General features: G+C 43.4%; 1 protein-coding gene across 1 annotated transcript in view; it reads right to left on the reverse strand.

The window, feature by feature from the left end:
• LOC146193971 (cell adhesion molecule Dscam1-like) overlaps positions 1-11607 on the reverse strand; it is a 121740-nt gene extending 110133 nt beyond the window's left edge. Inside the window, exons 1-4 of the mRNA XM_084600663.1 lie at positions 11538-11607; positions 4905-5312; positions 3777-3935; positions 1478-1765 (exon numbers count right to left, since the gene is read on the reverse strand). Of these exons, the coding sequence (XP_084456789.1) occupies positions 1478-1765; positions 3777-3935; positions 4905-5312; positions 11538-11607 (925 nt within the window). The remainder of the gene's footprint in view (positions 1-1477; positions 1766-3776; positions 3936-4904; positions 5313-11537) is intronic.
• Between the last annotated feature and the right edge of the window lie 4608 nt (positions 11608-16215).

The raw sequence follows: 16215 nt of genomic DNA on the forward strand, positions 1-16215 counted from the left end.
TGGTCGTCGAACAAAGAACCTTCCTTTCACTCGTCAGTGCTCAATTAAAAAGTGGTGAAGAAACATGTAGATAAAACCGCGAACGGTGACTAGCATAACCTGGAACTTTGTAGAAACGCAAGCGCGGGCCTGGAATCGTTGGATATACACCTCCAAGCATCTGCCGCAGCAAAAGAAATGATAAACCTGCGTTTCGCTCATGAACAAGCAAAGAATACAGCATTGTTCAGAGTAATAAGGCCGCATTACGGAGGCTGTGTAAAAAGAACAAATAAACATTTGAATGGTTCGTAGCAATATTGTTCCTGTTAGTTCCCGCGCGTTCTCGTAACAGTCACTGGAAAATTTAGACCCCCTCACAGCGACTATAGCCAGCTAAGCAAGCCATCAAGAGGCTTCTCAAGCAGCTTGTAGCCAGAGTATTGATACCCAGATTGCACACTTATACAGGAAATTCTTCAGTGTTATAGGTGTGAATACACTTTATTTATTTTTAGAAAGGGTGGAGATAAGGAATATACCCATGCCCCTCGTCAGTAACTTATCTTTAACTCTCGTTTCTTTAGGTCTCTTTCAATCACTCCATAAGGTGCGGAGAAGCGCACTGTGTGTTTAACCTTTTTAACCTCACACCTATTTGTTTATAGGACCTTCGTCAATGGTTTTTGGGTTATTTTTGTTATAGAAGCAAAATATAATTAGCAATATCTTAAAAGCCACAATTACTAATTGCGAGATGGCAATGTAATGCCAAACGCCATCGTTGAGCATGTAAATCCAATGTACTGTTCGCTGAATAAATACGACAATGACAAGGCACTGTCATCCGACCATCCAGACAACGCCTGACACAGCAAACCAGAAATATACGGAATGGCACGAAAGACTAGAGCGGAACATAACGCCGCTTTCCGTTCTTCTCTCTAGCATTCTCTGTTGCGCTGTAAATACATGGAGGACTAGCAACTTCTCAGCTTGAAGAACATTGTACCTACTGCTCAGCTTTGACAAAATTATCTACCCTTCTCTCGCTTTATGCTTACTAGGTGTGCTTTGCTCTTTATCTCACTATATCTAGGATACCAAATCACTTCCAAGAGTAAACCTTCCTCGCATTACCCTTTGATGATTCAATGATTCTACATTCTGATTCTTCATTTATTTTATTATTTATCCATCTTTTGTGTCCTTTGCTTACTACCTTTCCCTTTCAAAATACAGCTCAACGCAGACGCACAGGTCAGGATTTGTAAGCTCAGGTTATAAGTTTTGTGTTCTTCAACGTAAAGCCTTTTTTTATTTTTGCACTTTGCTTGAAATACTCCTCCTTTCACTCTACAATTACACACAAACACACACACGACTAAACCAATCAGTGAGAGTCGCTACTATAACACTATTTTGAGCTCTAAAGCACCCGTGTTGCTTGTTACTAGTCGATCAGCTGTACTAGACAGTCTTATCCACTTGTACTTACCGAACACCACAAGCTCAGCGGTGTGGTTCGTGATGCCACCGTCGTTCTCCGCGACGCACGTGTATCGGCCATTGTGAGCGCGGCCCACGTCATTAAAGACGAGATTGGAGCCCACGTCACCCAGCGACGACTCCTGGATGTTCAGCTGCGTCTTGCTGAATGGCACGCCGTCCTTAAGCCACCAGATTTTGATGGGCGTGTCACCGGACCGCACAGAGCACGTGATCACAACCTGTGCCCCTTCTGCCAGTGTCTTGGGGAAGCTGAACGGGTTCAGCACCGTCTTTTCTGCGAACGCCGTTCGCAAAATATATATTAATGTTTGAGTGCGAAGACCCTCTTTGATTAAGGTGACAGGGAGAAACTATTAGCACTAAACCAAGACTAAACGAGCCTGAGCAACTTTATTCGCGAAGCCAAAATAAAGCTATCCTCGGAAATACTTAGCGAGAAATTTTAAAGATTACTTTCGTTAGTCTTGCGTTCCTACTGTAGCGTTGCAGAGAGAATTTCACACACTCTAGGATAAAAAGCCGCACCAAAATCTGAGATTTCTTCTGGCGCCGTTGCTGGAATAATTGCAATATTTTACAACTTTCGCAACCTCTGCTCGTTTCAGTAAGAAAGAAAGCTCTTCTCATGCAAGCATCGAGCACCTTCGGACTCCCCCCATTGGAGCTTTCGGTCAGCCTCGACTGAAGACAAACCTTCGTGCCAACCCGCAGCAACACAAGCTTTATGTATCTGCGTAGCTTATGTCGACTATCAGGGCAAAGCAAGTGTTTTATCGTTGGACAGTTCATGTCGAATATAGTTGAGCTTCACTAATTACGCGCAGTTATTATTTACACCGGCGTAGACAACAGTAATTACAAATTACATTGTACACTACAACATAATGCTATATCTTTGGACAGCTTAGCTCCGGTATATTGCACTAAACTGATTGTAGATCGCAAGAGTAACCGGTAATTAGTTAATAGTGACTGTAAATCAAACTTGACGCTACAGCATGAAGATAGATTTTGTTGGACAGCTTATTTCTAATAACAATCCACTACAGTACCTGCATGTAATAATTATTTGTTAATAATAAGGTTTTGTGATCGAAATTAAACTTCACGCTACAAAGCTCGGTATAACAGAGCTCGACGAATAGCATTCAAAGACAAACTCTAAACATTGCAATGCTGATGGATCGCTCGTCTAACTGCAGTACACATTCATTATTTCACCATAGTATATCTTTTCTCAACAGGTGCAATTGAATACAGAATCTTAAGCATACATGTAAGTTACACATGTAAGCAAAAAAGCACATATTTAGTAATACGAATCGAGTTGCATCAAAGAAACGATCGCGGCTGTATTCTCAAGGTGTACGCCCACAAATTAGCTTTGCATTAGCGATGTGTATGCTATTAGGAGGGAAATAATCGCCTATTTACTCTGATATGCATAAAAAGCGAGGACACAGGACAAACAACAGTGGTATTGCAGCTCCTATTTTAGCTATGTGAGTCACGTAGTGGAAAACCAAGATGCTGTCACAACTTGATTTTCCGTAGGCGTTGATGTTTCAACCTTTATTTATATATTACAGTGCGTCTATGCGTTATACTACTATGGCGGCTTGTAGAGGAATAGATAAGAATGCTGAATACTGACATCAATAGATAATTTTTACATCGCGGTCTTAAGAAAGAAACAGGAGCAACTGCACGAAAAAATACTGGAGTACGGCTGCAGGATGAAAGTTCCGACTAAATCTGAATTAAGCCTGTGTCGACTAAATGGACACAGCATTTAAACGTTCTGCTTCAAAACTAAAAGCACAACAACATAAAGTTTCATTCGGTTCTTCTTTGTTGCCGTTATATGCATTTAAATGCTTCCGAGTATTTAGCGTCGTGACTTCCATTTGAAGCGGAGGGTGTTTTGGGTGCCTATTTCTTTTTATTCATTCAAGGTGCAAGTGAAGAATGAGCACTGGGCCCAGCACAGTTATAATTCTCCTTAATCCGCTGGCATTTGTAGCCGAGTCACGCAGGCCCGAGTAAAGAAGAAATTCACTGCTTTGAACATATATAGTAGGATCTAAGAAAATATGAAAAGCGAAAGTGTTATGGGTGGGTTTATACTACCAAAACGCACCTTAAATGTACGCATGAGTAGTACGCCACATTACTAGGCAACTGCTCACTGAGTCACTTGCAAAACGTTGGCCTGCAATTCCTATTCGTTAGATGATTTTCCTTTCACCATAACACTTTTAAATTATGAAAGGTGCGTTGCTTACTGATAATTTTCACGTTAAGGTCTTTGCTGTCCTCCATTTTGGAAGTGGTCGCCCTGCACGTGTAAACACCTTCGTCGGCCTCACGGGCGACGTCCGTGATTATGATGGTGCCATTTTCGAAGACCCGCTGTCTCTCGTTGTGTGGAAGGTCACGTCCGCCTGGCAACGAGTCGAGAAGACCAGAAAAAGAAAAAGAGAAATCAATCATTCGGTTTTTTGGAACAAGGTCCTCCTGCATGTAAACTGACAGAAGCAAACAGGTCGATCCTGCGAAAATGGGCCGAGACTCTCGCCATGTGGCCCTTAGAGGAGACACGTTTGGGAAGCTGTTTGCCTTTACGCTGATGCATGTTACATGTATCACTCAGTAATGTTGTTTCGAATCAGCCCCCGAAGAGTCTGAGTACAGGAAAGCGATAACAAAATACAATTAAGGAAAACAATTGAGAATAAAGTACAGATAATTACAAATCACGCGCAGAATGCTCTAAGAGCTTTATATTTTATCAGGTTTAGGGATTAAGAATGGAGGGAGGCTTGGTATGTCGATAAACTGGGGTCGAATAGGATAAAGGAAAGAAAGTCTGCAAATGGGTCATGCGGGTACATCCTATTTGAAATACGAAACATTGGAAATCATTGAAGCAAGTGGGAAACACATCAATATAGAAAAACATTAAAATATGTTCCACATTTGATTTTATCAATTGTTGTCCAGGATAAGAAGTATTTCGAAAAAAGAAGTATGGGAGATATATACAAACAATATAAAATTTTACATTCACGCAAAATAGCTACTATATATTTGGCATCCGTGAATAGATGCCTGCATGATTTATTTCATTCGCTATCGAGCTCCAATCTGTCCAGTGCCAAACGGGTCACGTAGTGTAAAGGATCATCCACTCCTATTGTGAACAAGTGATCACGTGGTCGTCCTCTTCCAATCGCCATTGTGTCCGGGTGCGGGCGCAGAAAGAGCTGGAGACGATGCTTAGCTTGGCCTGCAACTCAGCTTTAATACTCGGCTCTTACTGCATAACGCTTTGAGGAGAACGACCTCCTGCTTATGTTCGCCGTAAAAGAGGATGGCCCTGTACATAAGGGCTTACTGTCAGCATTACTCACCTCGGCTCCACGTGACCTTCGGAGCCGGATAGCCCGTGTACGGGCAGTGGTACGCGAGCGTGGTGCCAGATGTCACGGTCAGGTTGGCCATGGGCCTCACTCGTGGTGGTCCTCGGACATCGATGCGGTCATCGTGCCATACGGTGCCGAGGTCGTTCGAGGCCTCGCAGCGGTACAGGCCCCCGTCGTCGCGCGTAGCAGACGTCACGTTGACGTAGCTTATGACGTCACCTGCCGAACTTACGAAATCTCCATAGTGCACGCGGTGGCTCTCGCCCACTACGCCGCCATCCAGGGCCCATGTGACCCGTGGAAGCGGATTGCCCGAGGCAACGCAGCGCAGAGAGAACCGCTCGCCCGGGTCGACCAGCTTGCGTGTGAACACAGACTTCAGTTCGGGGGGAGTCTCTGGGAAAAGCGTATTTCCAGGTTAGAAGCTGCTGGCTTGTATTGTGCTCATGTATTAGTATAAGAGTAACATGGAATAGTTCGATGCAGCGTTTGCACGCTCTAGCCCTGCCAAAGAGCATATAGTAACCCCATTCTTAATTTGCAAGATAAGCGCCAGAGTCGAAAAAGTGCATGAAATAAAATATACGATATATTCTGGCCAACCGCTCCTCAGTCTTCACCAGGAACAAAAGGCGTTTATATGTGAACGCAATGCTGGTGAGCGTGGAAGAGAGAAAATGAAGAGCCATATTACGCTGAAGTAGATTTTGGCGTCTCACTCTTATTTCAAGTTTATGTTGTGGGGCTTAGAGATTTCAAGGCGGCATTGAGGAAGTACACATTTGATACTTCAACTTCCCGGATATCAACCGGCTCCAGAGAACATCATTATTACCAGTTGTGAAACTTCCCACAAGGCACATCTATAAAAAACGGCGGTTTTTATTGGTTAAAATTTTGGGGGTATAGATAGTGACAGCGTCTGCGGCCATCAAGAAAAACTGCGTCTAAGTTTCAGATTCGAAATTGTTGTAAAATGCGCAACCACCTGCAAATAAATTCCGTAGCAGATATTATTGAACCTAACAGCCACAGTGATAAGTAAGAGGAAAAATATAAAGAAAAGAAGAAATTATCAGATTGCGTGATATAAATAGCAGGTACCTTTTATTGGACACTTTTATCTGGTGGTATAGTTCATAAGCACGTTCGTTCTTTCTTTGTCCTTTGATAACTCGTTAGGCAGTGCCCTTCTTATTGATCAAAGCAAGATCTGGATACCTTACAACACGCAACTACAAAAAGAAATTCAACCAAGAAATGACACATGTGCACTATGTGTGCGGTAAATACAAAGAAACAGCTGAACATAATGTTAGAAGGGTAGCAATAAAATTTTAGGAAACTAGTAATTGAAAGGACGAAGTAATTGACGAATTAATAACAAGATTCAAGATGTAAAGGACCACTAAGAATGAAAAAAAAAAAACTCGGGCATGGTGCCAACTGCCATCACAGCGTTTCAAAAGGGACGCTCTTCACTCCATCCGTCCGTGAATCAATCAATAGTAGAGGGAATTTATTGTCTTCCACACACATAGGTACTTGTATATACACACACACGCACTGTAGTACATACATGGGAGGACAACGAAAGGTGCGATACTAGCAACAATCCCATATTAATAATCCGTCTGTGTGTCCGTCCTTCCATCTATCCATCAAAAAAACTGTGGATGCTAAGCTAGTCACTTTTTGAATGGGAGTTTCCCAACCGGTTCCCCGGTTTCCGGTTTCCCAACATGAAGAAAAACGTTTCCGTCGAGATTTCTTTTAAATAACAAATTGGCGCTTCATCCTGCACCCTACGTATCCTTTTTACCTACACGCCCTACAGGTCACCATCATCCCAGTGCCTTTAGTCCATACTTTGCTCGAACTGACACATTTAAATTTTCCTTTTTCTCACGTACCATAGCAGAGTGGACACAATGGCTGACACAATGGCTGACAGCACATAGTCATTCTGCATGTTTCATCTTGCTTATTTTGTTCATTTTAATTTGTGTTTTGTATTTATAATATCTACTTGTGTATTTGTTCTGCTTGGATCTGTACAATGATCTGAAGTATGAAATAAATAAAAAAAAAACTTTCAACCGATTCAACTTTCATGGAGCCTATACAATACCTGAAGCGAGCTGCGAAACAATAAAGTTGTTCAATAAGAGTACATGTCCAGCGTGGCTGTAGGCACTTAAGGTCATCACCGCATTGTGTAGACGTCAGCAGCACAGGGAAAGCTCAAGCGTGCAGCGCAGAGAGCAGAGCCTAGTGATAACAACTTGATTTGAGATCAGCCCTGTGGGGAACCCCTCGAACGGATAGCGGTGCTTGTGAGGAGCGCTCTTCAAATGCAGCGTTTCGCTCCGGCCTGAAATAGGTGCCACACGGCAGGAAAGTGCCAAATATAACCGCTCGGCTTTACTGCTATTCGCCACTGCCTCCTCCCTTCCGTCGATGGTGTGCGAATGCGGAGAGAAACATGTCTTTTTTCAAGACCTGCCGCAAATAGCATCGACGCACAATGTCCCGCGCTTGCGCTCTTAGGATAGGATGGAGGGATAGATGGATGGAATATAGGACCGTTCCCTTTTAAACGGGGTGGTAACAGTTGCTATCATGCTCATATTTCCCCCTATATCTTAATTATTGTTTTAAGTTAGTTAACTATACCATCATCTTATTTATTGAATTTTTGTTTCTGCATTACTCACATTATGTCACTTTTCTGCTTTTAAGCCACCAATCTTTCAATAGTTTTTTGCTGGCTTCCATCGCAGGTTCATTCGCCCGGCCACTGGTATCTCTAAATCCCAGAGCATCAGGAAGAGTGACTGCGCCTGCATCGACTTCCGGATGGTTACCATTACATTCAAGTATAATATGTTCAATTGTTTCACTGGAGTTACCACATACAGCACATGCGTCATCTTCATCGTTAAATTTCTTTTTGTAGCTGCGCGTTCTAAGACACACTGATTTAGCTTCAAAAAGTGGGGCACTGCCTCTTGAGTTATCAAAGAAAGTTTCCTTCCTGATCTCCCTTTTCCACTTTTGGTATAATTCCACAGTCTGTTTCTTTTCCATCGAGTTTATCCAATTTTTACCTTCTATGTTTTTCACCTGTTGCTTAACGCTCTTTATTCCTTCGGTCTTGTGACCAGCATACTTACTTGTTAGTTTCCTAGTTCTTTTCCTCCATTGTGAGTCAACGCTTTTTAAGTACAGGTATTTATATACTTTAGCTGCCCATCTGTTACTGTTCAATTTCCTCAGGCGTTCCTCATATAATATTTTACTCTGAGCTTCCCGTACTTCGAAAGATGCCCAGCCCATATCTCCCTGCACCGCCTCATTTGTGGTTTGGTCCTGGGCACCCAGTGCTAATAGTCCGACGGCTCTCTGATTTACTTCTAATGTCGACTGTACCTTTGATTTTAGGCACAAAACCGAATTTCCGAAAGTAAGCCCGGGCACCATAATTGCTTCCCATATACCCCTCAAAACCTCATACCTGTTGTATCCCCACAATGCCCTATGCTTCATTATCCCGGCATTTATTCGCCCTTTTGCCTTAAGTGATTGCTCATACTTTCCAATGTACGCCAATCCTTCGTTTATCCATACCCCGAGATATAAATATTCTGCAACTCTGGGTATTTCATTTTAAGACCCTGATCAGTTGAGCCGTTGAAAATCATCAGACCCGACTTAACTGCGCTAAAACTGAAGCATAGAGCGTCCCCTTCGTCTCCGCAATACGTAACTAGTGTTTGCAATTCTTCCGGATTCTCAGCTAGCAGCACAATATCGTCTGCATACATCAAACCGGGGAGGTACTGTTCTACCGCCTTTTCACCTAATCTATATGACAGGTTAAAACCTAGGTTATTTTCTTGTATCCTCCGTTCCAGGTTTATCATATAAAACATAAACAGCAGCTTTGATAGAGGACAACCTTGTCTTAATCCTTTGCATACCTTGACAGCTTCCGTACTTCTTATCCCTTCCCATGTAATTTCTACTTTGTTATCCCGGTATATTTCCTGTAGGAACTCTGTTATCTCATAACCGATACCTCCTTCGTTTAATATGTTCCACAGGAGTTCCCTGTTTACGTTGTCGTATGCCCCGTTTATGGCCACGAAGGCCAAATACAAAGGTCTATTTTCTACTCTAGATATTTCGATTCATTGGGTAAGCACTAACCGGCTATCCTCCAAGCGCCTACCATTTCTTAAGCCGTTCTGAAGTTCATTAATCAACTTGATCGGAATCCCATCTATTCCTGTAGATATATTTTTAGGAATATTTTTCTTCTCCCTTTTTTCAGTTCAAATTGGTCCGTTCTAAGCTGCTTTGTATTCTGCAATCTTCTGTTGCTTACTTATTTGCGCAGATTACCCTATCGTCGCTCTTAAATGACTCTGCTATAACTGATGTAATGTAGTTGACTGCATTGTCTCCCTTTAAACAATTTCCCTCGCTATCTTTAATCCGGTCCTGCTTTCTTTGATTCTGTTTACCTAGCCAGCTTATATGGCTCCAGAATATTCTTGGTCCGCCTCTACTGGCATCGTGTATGTCAGCCACCGGTGGACTGCTTTATTTTACTTTGGAAGAGGGCCTGTACATCAAGTTTCTTTTGTCGATATGATTCCCATTTTTAATCTATCTGTTCAGTGGGAAAGCCATCTAGTGGTAAATTCCTACAATAAAAAGGGCTTTCACTCACAACCAATGCAGGCTGTTCTTGAGGAGAATCAGCTAACCCGTCTGCACTGGAAGAAGAGTGAAAAGTCTAGGAATTTTACTTATCTCTCTCTCCTTTGTGTTAATGAGTGCTTCCCGGCTTCTCGAAATCACAATGTACGATGCGAAATCCTTTTTTTTTGTTTTTTTTTTTTTTTTTTTTTTTTTTGCAAAAGAAAGCAAGGGGTGAAACTTGGCTCAAGCGGTACAAAGCAATAGGCCCTATAGTAATTTCTATTTGTTCGTAATTCACAATTGCGCTCCATCTCACTACCCTACCTTCCAGTAATAAAATAATGAAGACAGTTTACGCCTGCTATCAGGGGAGGAAAGATCTTATTTTTTGTTAGCATGTGACCAGAGAAAGAAACCAAGAGTTTCTTTTTTTTTTTTTTTCGCGAAGCGAACTAGGCATCCCATTTGTTGAAGGAGTCTTTGATGTTGCGCGGGCATTCAACAGTTTGTTCAAAAAGACACGTGAAGCTAAAAATCATTAATAAAAATGTAAATTTTTCGTTTTAGAGTGTGTTAGATTGAAGTGAGTGTGTGCTCAATTTCCCATAAATATAGCAATCATATCGCGTAATCAATTTTAAAATAGAATTCGATAAACGCACCGTGACAAATCCTAACTATCTCCACTTGTCCTTTTATTTTAGAGAATATTTTTTGAACAATATTGGCAATTTATGTTCTGTGTGCCGAGTTGTAAGTGCTTTGCGGACTACGACGTTTTTACGAAATCAGGCAGTGCATGTAAGCACAAGCAGAATGTCATTTGGCAGTGGCACAATCGTCAAGTAAATACATAGTTTTTGAAGAAAATCTTTTCAGCAATCCGCAAGTTGGAAGCCACATACCGGCGCTTTCTATTCATTTAAATTATTAATCAACTCGACAAAGATACTTTTTCATATAAAAGCACCAGCAGGAGACAATTCCGTAGTGTTAATGAGTTGCGTGTCTGAATAACAGCTCCTCATATCCCCGATAAAGCTTTCTAAACTGTCTGGTTGAGAACAGAAAACTGATAGCCTGTATCCTTGCGCTGATTGCCCAAGTTCTAAATGACCTGAACCGCATTCTATACTCATCCCCATGATTGCAAACCACGGAAAGGAACACCGAACCGACGTTGAAAGAGATACTAAACAAAGAAAAGCAACAAAAATGAAACCGCAAGGGCAACTAGAGGTTCTTTCAACAGGTTACAATGGCGTCAAAATAGAACTTGAAACAAGTCTCGAGGTCGACTTTCAGGAGCACCGAAAACATGCGATAGCTGCCACCATCGACAGAACGCACCGGCGCCACGCCGGGGCTCCGGCAAGACATACGGATAGAGAGAGAAGAAGAGAGCAATGAAGCCGGCTGGCATCCGCTTGTCCTCCGGCTTCCTCAAGACAGACGGTCGCGACAACACGACGGGGGCGTTCTCCCGGCAGCAAACGTGCCGGGCAGGCGTCTGTCTCTCTCGACGTCCCCTTCCTCTCCGAAACCAGGGACGTTGCCAATGGTTCCCGCGTGGCGGCGGAGGAGCAAGGATGAGGCTATGCGCGTCTCAGCCCCGTCCCTGGAGCGTGTCTTCTTTCCTTACGACGCCTTGTTGGTCTTCCCCTTTCTTGTATCTTCCGCTCTCTACGCGGCGTCTACGCGGCAGAGCGCGCGCACGCTCACTGCGACGGCGACGCCAAATGAACACGGCAGAGGCCAAAGGGCCGCGCCAAGCCGTGATTAATGGGCCAGCCAAGCGGAGCCGTAAAGTCTGCGCGGTGGCGCTGTTCGCCTGCCCCTCATAGCCCCTCACCCTTCCCTTTTCTGCCTCTCTTCTTTCGTATTTTCCATTTCATCTCCTCTCTTACCTACTTGTATCTCTTCTCCTCCCGCACACCCCGTCGCCGTACACGCCCCGTGAGTCCGCTCCGCACGCTTCCATCGGGAAGCAGCTATGGAGCAGCGCCCGGGAATGTACGTAATGCGTGTGTAGTGTGCGGGACCGGTTATCCCCAAGATTGATATTACTCCTGCCTCGTCATAGCTTCACCCTTCGTCCTTTTCTTTTTCGCCGGTAGCGTTTACAATCTTCGGAAGAAAAGAGGGCGACGCCAAGCGTTGTGGGCCCGCAGAACGAACGAGTAAGGAACTCCCGACGAATACGTGGTGGAGAGAGGGGCAGAAAGTTAAGTTTGCTGCGTTCAACGCTACCGCTTCATTAACGTCAGCGTTATTTGAAGCCGGAAGCAGCGAGCACAGGCAACACGCCGAATCAAGAAACCTCTGAGGTGCAATAGCACTCTGGGACGCACCGGTAGCAGGAAGAAAACTGGCGCAAAATTTGAAAAATCCCATAGTGCATAGTGAAAGTGCTGCAGTGAACAGTTTGGCCGCGAAGATGTTGAGTGGAGATTAGTGGCTGCTAGAATATATAAAAGATCTTTGATTTCTACCGCAAAACAAAGGAGTTTGGCCACATCAAACCACTTCTGGCTGTATTCGAGAAATCGAATGCTGTGTCCAGCTACGGTGTAGCGGAGAAAAATCTGTTTGGTTTTTTTATTATTTTTTTACCACCACTTCTTGAGAAAAGGAGGCATATGCGTCTAAGCACTGTCACTTTATGATGTTAAATGTGGGAGGTTCAGTCAGGATAAGAGAAAATAACAATGTAGTGCATCTAAATTTTCGCTCTTTCGACGCTGTTATTTGGCGTACGTAATTTTATATTAATGAGGATAAAAGTCTCACCTGCGGACTACAAGTAAACCTTGTGGTAAAAGGATAAGAAAATTATAATTTACTTATCTGTAGCCTATTTCTTACTATGTGCCTCTGATAAGAAGAATGAAAGGTCTTAATGATAATTTGCAAACGCCTTAGCCGAATGCAGCCACTTTGAAACCCTGTCCTATATTTAAACAAAAATCGTTGCTTAGTATGCACTTAGGAAAGCTTCAGGACAATGATAATGACCTCCTATAAAGGACAGCAGGCCTTGGTGGTGGATTTTCAATACTTATCTCTTTGCACGAAATGAGAGTTCGCAGCAAAGAAGCCATCCAGCAATTCTCAAAACTAGTTCATGCTTGATAAAAACTACGGTTTGTGCGCAATTTGGATGCTGCTATGCATAAAATCATTGTCCAACGGACACCATTCATGTTTTTTAAATAATCCTTTCTCTGCTCTTGATGCACTTTTACACCACACGTTCCTAAACATGACTAAACTAATCGGGACGGAACAGTGCCAAAGAAGTGCATGCTTCGAGGCATCGAAAGGAGTGCTGGAAAACATGAATTAGCCGCTCGGCTTCGAGACATAGACAAACCGTGGAAAAACGTCCTGCCCCCTTTCTACTTATTGCAAAGCCCCCCCCCCCCCCCCCCCCCCGTCTTCTTAATATGAACCTAATTTATTGGCTTAATTATATGCCTGCGGTTCCCGTTTGGTGGTTCAGATAATATAGTGTTTTCAATGTTATTATTAACGCGAAAGCGTTACTTCTCCATTTTCACAGATTTCTGTCCGCAGACAGTGTCCGCAGGCCGCGTCCGCAAAACAGTGTCCGCAGAAGTTGCGAGTAACTGAGAAGTGGTAGAGGTTAATGAGTGGTGTCAATCGACAGAGGCTGACGTAATGTTGCTTCACAAGGAATAACTAGGGCAATAAGTTAATTAGGTAATTATAACAGGCAAAAATGTAAAAGTTGTCCGCAGCAGTTGTGAGTAATTGAGAAGTAGTAGAGGTTAATGAATAGTGTCAATCGATAGAGGGTGACGTAATGTTGTGTCTGAAATAATTATTGGGACAATAAACTAATTAAGTAATTAATTAGAGACAGAACACGCAAAATTATGCCCGTAGCAGTTTTGAGTAATTGACAAGTCGTAGATGTTAATGAGTGGTGTCAATCGATACAGGGTGACGTAATGTGTGCTAAAAATAATCAGGCGAATAAGTTAATTAGCTAAACAATTAGGGGCAGAAAATGGAAAAGTAGAGGCGAAAATGGTCTCAATAACAAATGGCTTGGCGCGACATATGAATGTATCAGATACTAAAATAGTTAATTAAATCAGTCAATTAAGGTGACGTCAAGGATGTTACGTTACGCAACCGGAAATAGAGCAGAAAAAGGGCATATGATGGGATTGGCGCGCAAGTTGAAAGTACCGAAGACTAAAATGAAGAAACAAGAAGTAATCAATGTGACGTAGAGGATGTGACGTCACGATACCAGAATTAGAGCCAAAAAGGGCATATCAGGGGATTGGCGCGCAATTTCAATGTACCAAAGACTAAAATAGGTAAACAAGAAGTGAATTAAGCAACTAGAAGCAACCAGAAGCAACCAACAGCAGCAGCCGTGCTTTCGCGTTACTCCAATGCAGATTCTGCAGTGCTCTTTAATTTTTTTTCATTGCTTCTCATGAACGTATTCTCTTGACGACGTTAGACCGATATGCGCTGGCTATGCGAAAAGTGAATAGCGCTAACAGCAAGGACGACAACACTAGAAGAATCAATGCCGCTTATAATCAGCGATATATTTTGTCCTGTATATAGGTTGACCATAGCTATCAAGGAAAAAAAGCAAGTGCCTAGCGTGTACTAGAAAGGAAATGAGCAAAGTAGAGAAAGGAATCACGGGCGTTGCGCTACCGACAAAAAGCTATTCGTTCCTGAAGATTGGATAGCCCGGGCACGGGGCTACTCATTGCAAGTGTAAGCTCGGTCACCAGGACAGTTGAAGAGCGAGAGAGAGGAATGAACTGGCAAGGGTGCAGAGAATATAGAAATAAATCAGAGGAACAGAAGATGATGGAGCGAGAAACGAAGTCGAAAATAACTGAAATGCGGTTTCTATAAGTGAGACAAAAACGATAAGACAGCAAAAGTGGAACAAGAAATTGAGCGGATACAAAAAGAAAGATTAAAGTTGAGAATCAGTTAAAGCGAGAGCAAGCGTTGTGATTGCGCAAAGAATATAAAAAAAAAATAAGCAAGGTAACAGTTCCAGAAGGCATGGTCGGAGAAGCTCAGCGATGAAAAAAAAAAAAAGAAAAGAAATGGGTGAAAAAGAAGCAAGAGAGAAATGACAGAAAACAGAGAAACGGTCCCTGTGCGGCGGTTCCAGCGCAGGGCCTTCGTGTGCCCGACTCGGCAGCACCGCGACATGTCAAAGGTAATGCCAGGCGACGCGAGCCCCATCGGTTCGTCTCAAAAGGACTCGGCCGCTCCTCAGAGGCGCCCGTAATGAGGTTGAACAAACTCGATTTTCAATCGGGAGCGCTTGTGCCGCCAGGCGCTTGCCCAACCTCCCCTCTTGCTTTCTTTCTTTTTTTCTGTCGACAACCACCCCCCCTTCCCCATCACCCGCGTGCAGCCACTGCTCTGGCTGTCGATGCCGGCGCCACCCGACTTTACCGAAAAACTGTTCCGCCAATGCCGCCTTTACATCCCTGGGCACGCGTTACTTCTTCGGTCGCTCCCTACGATTTGCCCTTATTTTGCTTGCCGCGCTTCACGTCGTGCGCAGTTTACGCTCATCCGAGTCACGCGCTAAGAGTATCTTTGAACCATTTTCTTTCTCTTTGTCTTTATCTCCAGTTCCTCAATATTTTACTTGTGTTTTATCACAAATTTAGAGTATATTACTTTTTATCTGTGCTTCATCCCTGTTATTCGGTCTCTTCTATTCACTATCTTTTTTACCTTTTTTCCTCTGTTCGTGGAAGCAAAGTAAACAGATCGATGTTGAGAAGGTGGTCGTTGTGACGAATGGTTTAATACGGAATGGAAGGAAGTTGTGTGCCGCCAACCAAATAGTGGGCGATAAAGCAGCACCGAAAAGGCCTCGTCTACGCATAGGATAAAGTAGTGCTCGCCGGGATAAAGCGAGAGAGAGAGAGGATGGAAGCGTTTGTTTGGGGACGCGTACAAATGGGCTGACATAAGAAGAAGGCGGAGAACGGTTACCTTTTCGGGACTTGATGTAGCTGTTCTGACCATTCCAGCGCCGGCTGACACGGTTCTGGACGCTGCGCTTGGAGTGAACCTCTGAAAAGACACATGTTGGCAGCACGGTATAAAAGACGTTTCGCTTTTAAATGTTTCTCAACGCAAAATACCTAAGCACCATCAAGCTCAAAGAAAAAAAAATACGGCAGCATTACCGTAACAAAGAATCCGTGGGCAGCCGCTTTCCATTTGTTATGGCTCTTGTCAAGTTTTCACTGTCGACAGTGCAGACATGGCCCGTTAACAGTGTCATGAACAGTCGTCTTGCTGCATCAGATTTAAGGTTTTTTTTGTAGATGGAAGAATGAATACTTATTTTGGTACTTTTTGGCATAATAACTGCTTTGCTCCTCTTGTTATCAAGTCTGGCTCCCTGCAACGCCAGAATCCGTAGCTGCTAGGCGTGGTCATTTCCCGAATTGTTACTGAAGACTGAATGATACGACCGAGGGTGAGATTGAATTGTCAAAAATATAGCCCGCGTGCTTACTCTTACTCAATGTTTCTGTTGATGTTATTTATA

The sequence above is a fragment of the Amblyomma maculatum genome, chromosome 4 (assembly GCF_055883805.1).
Source record: "Amblyomma maculatum isolate TAMU_Amacu chromosome 4, ASM5588380v1, whole genome shotgun sequence".
Taxonomy (NCBI): Eukaryota; Metazoa; Arthropoda; class Arachnida; order Ixodida; family Ixodidae; genus Amblyomma; species Amblyomma maculatum.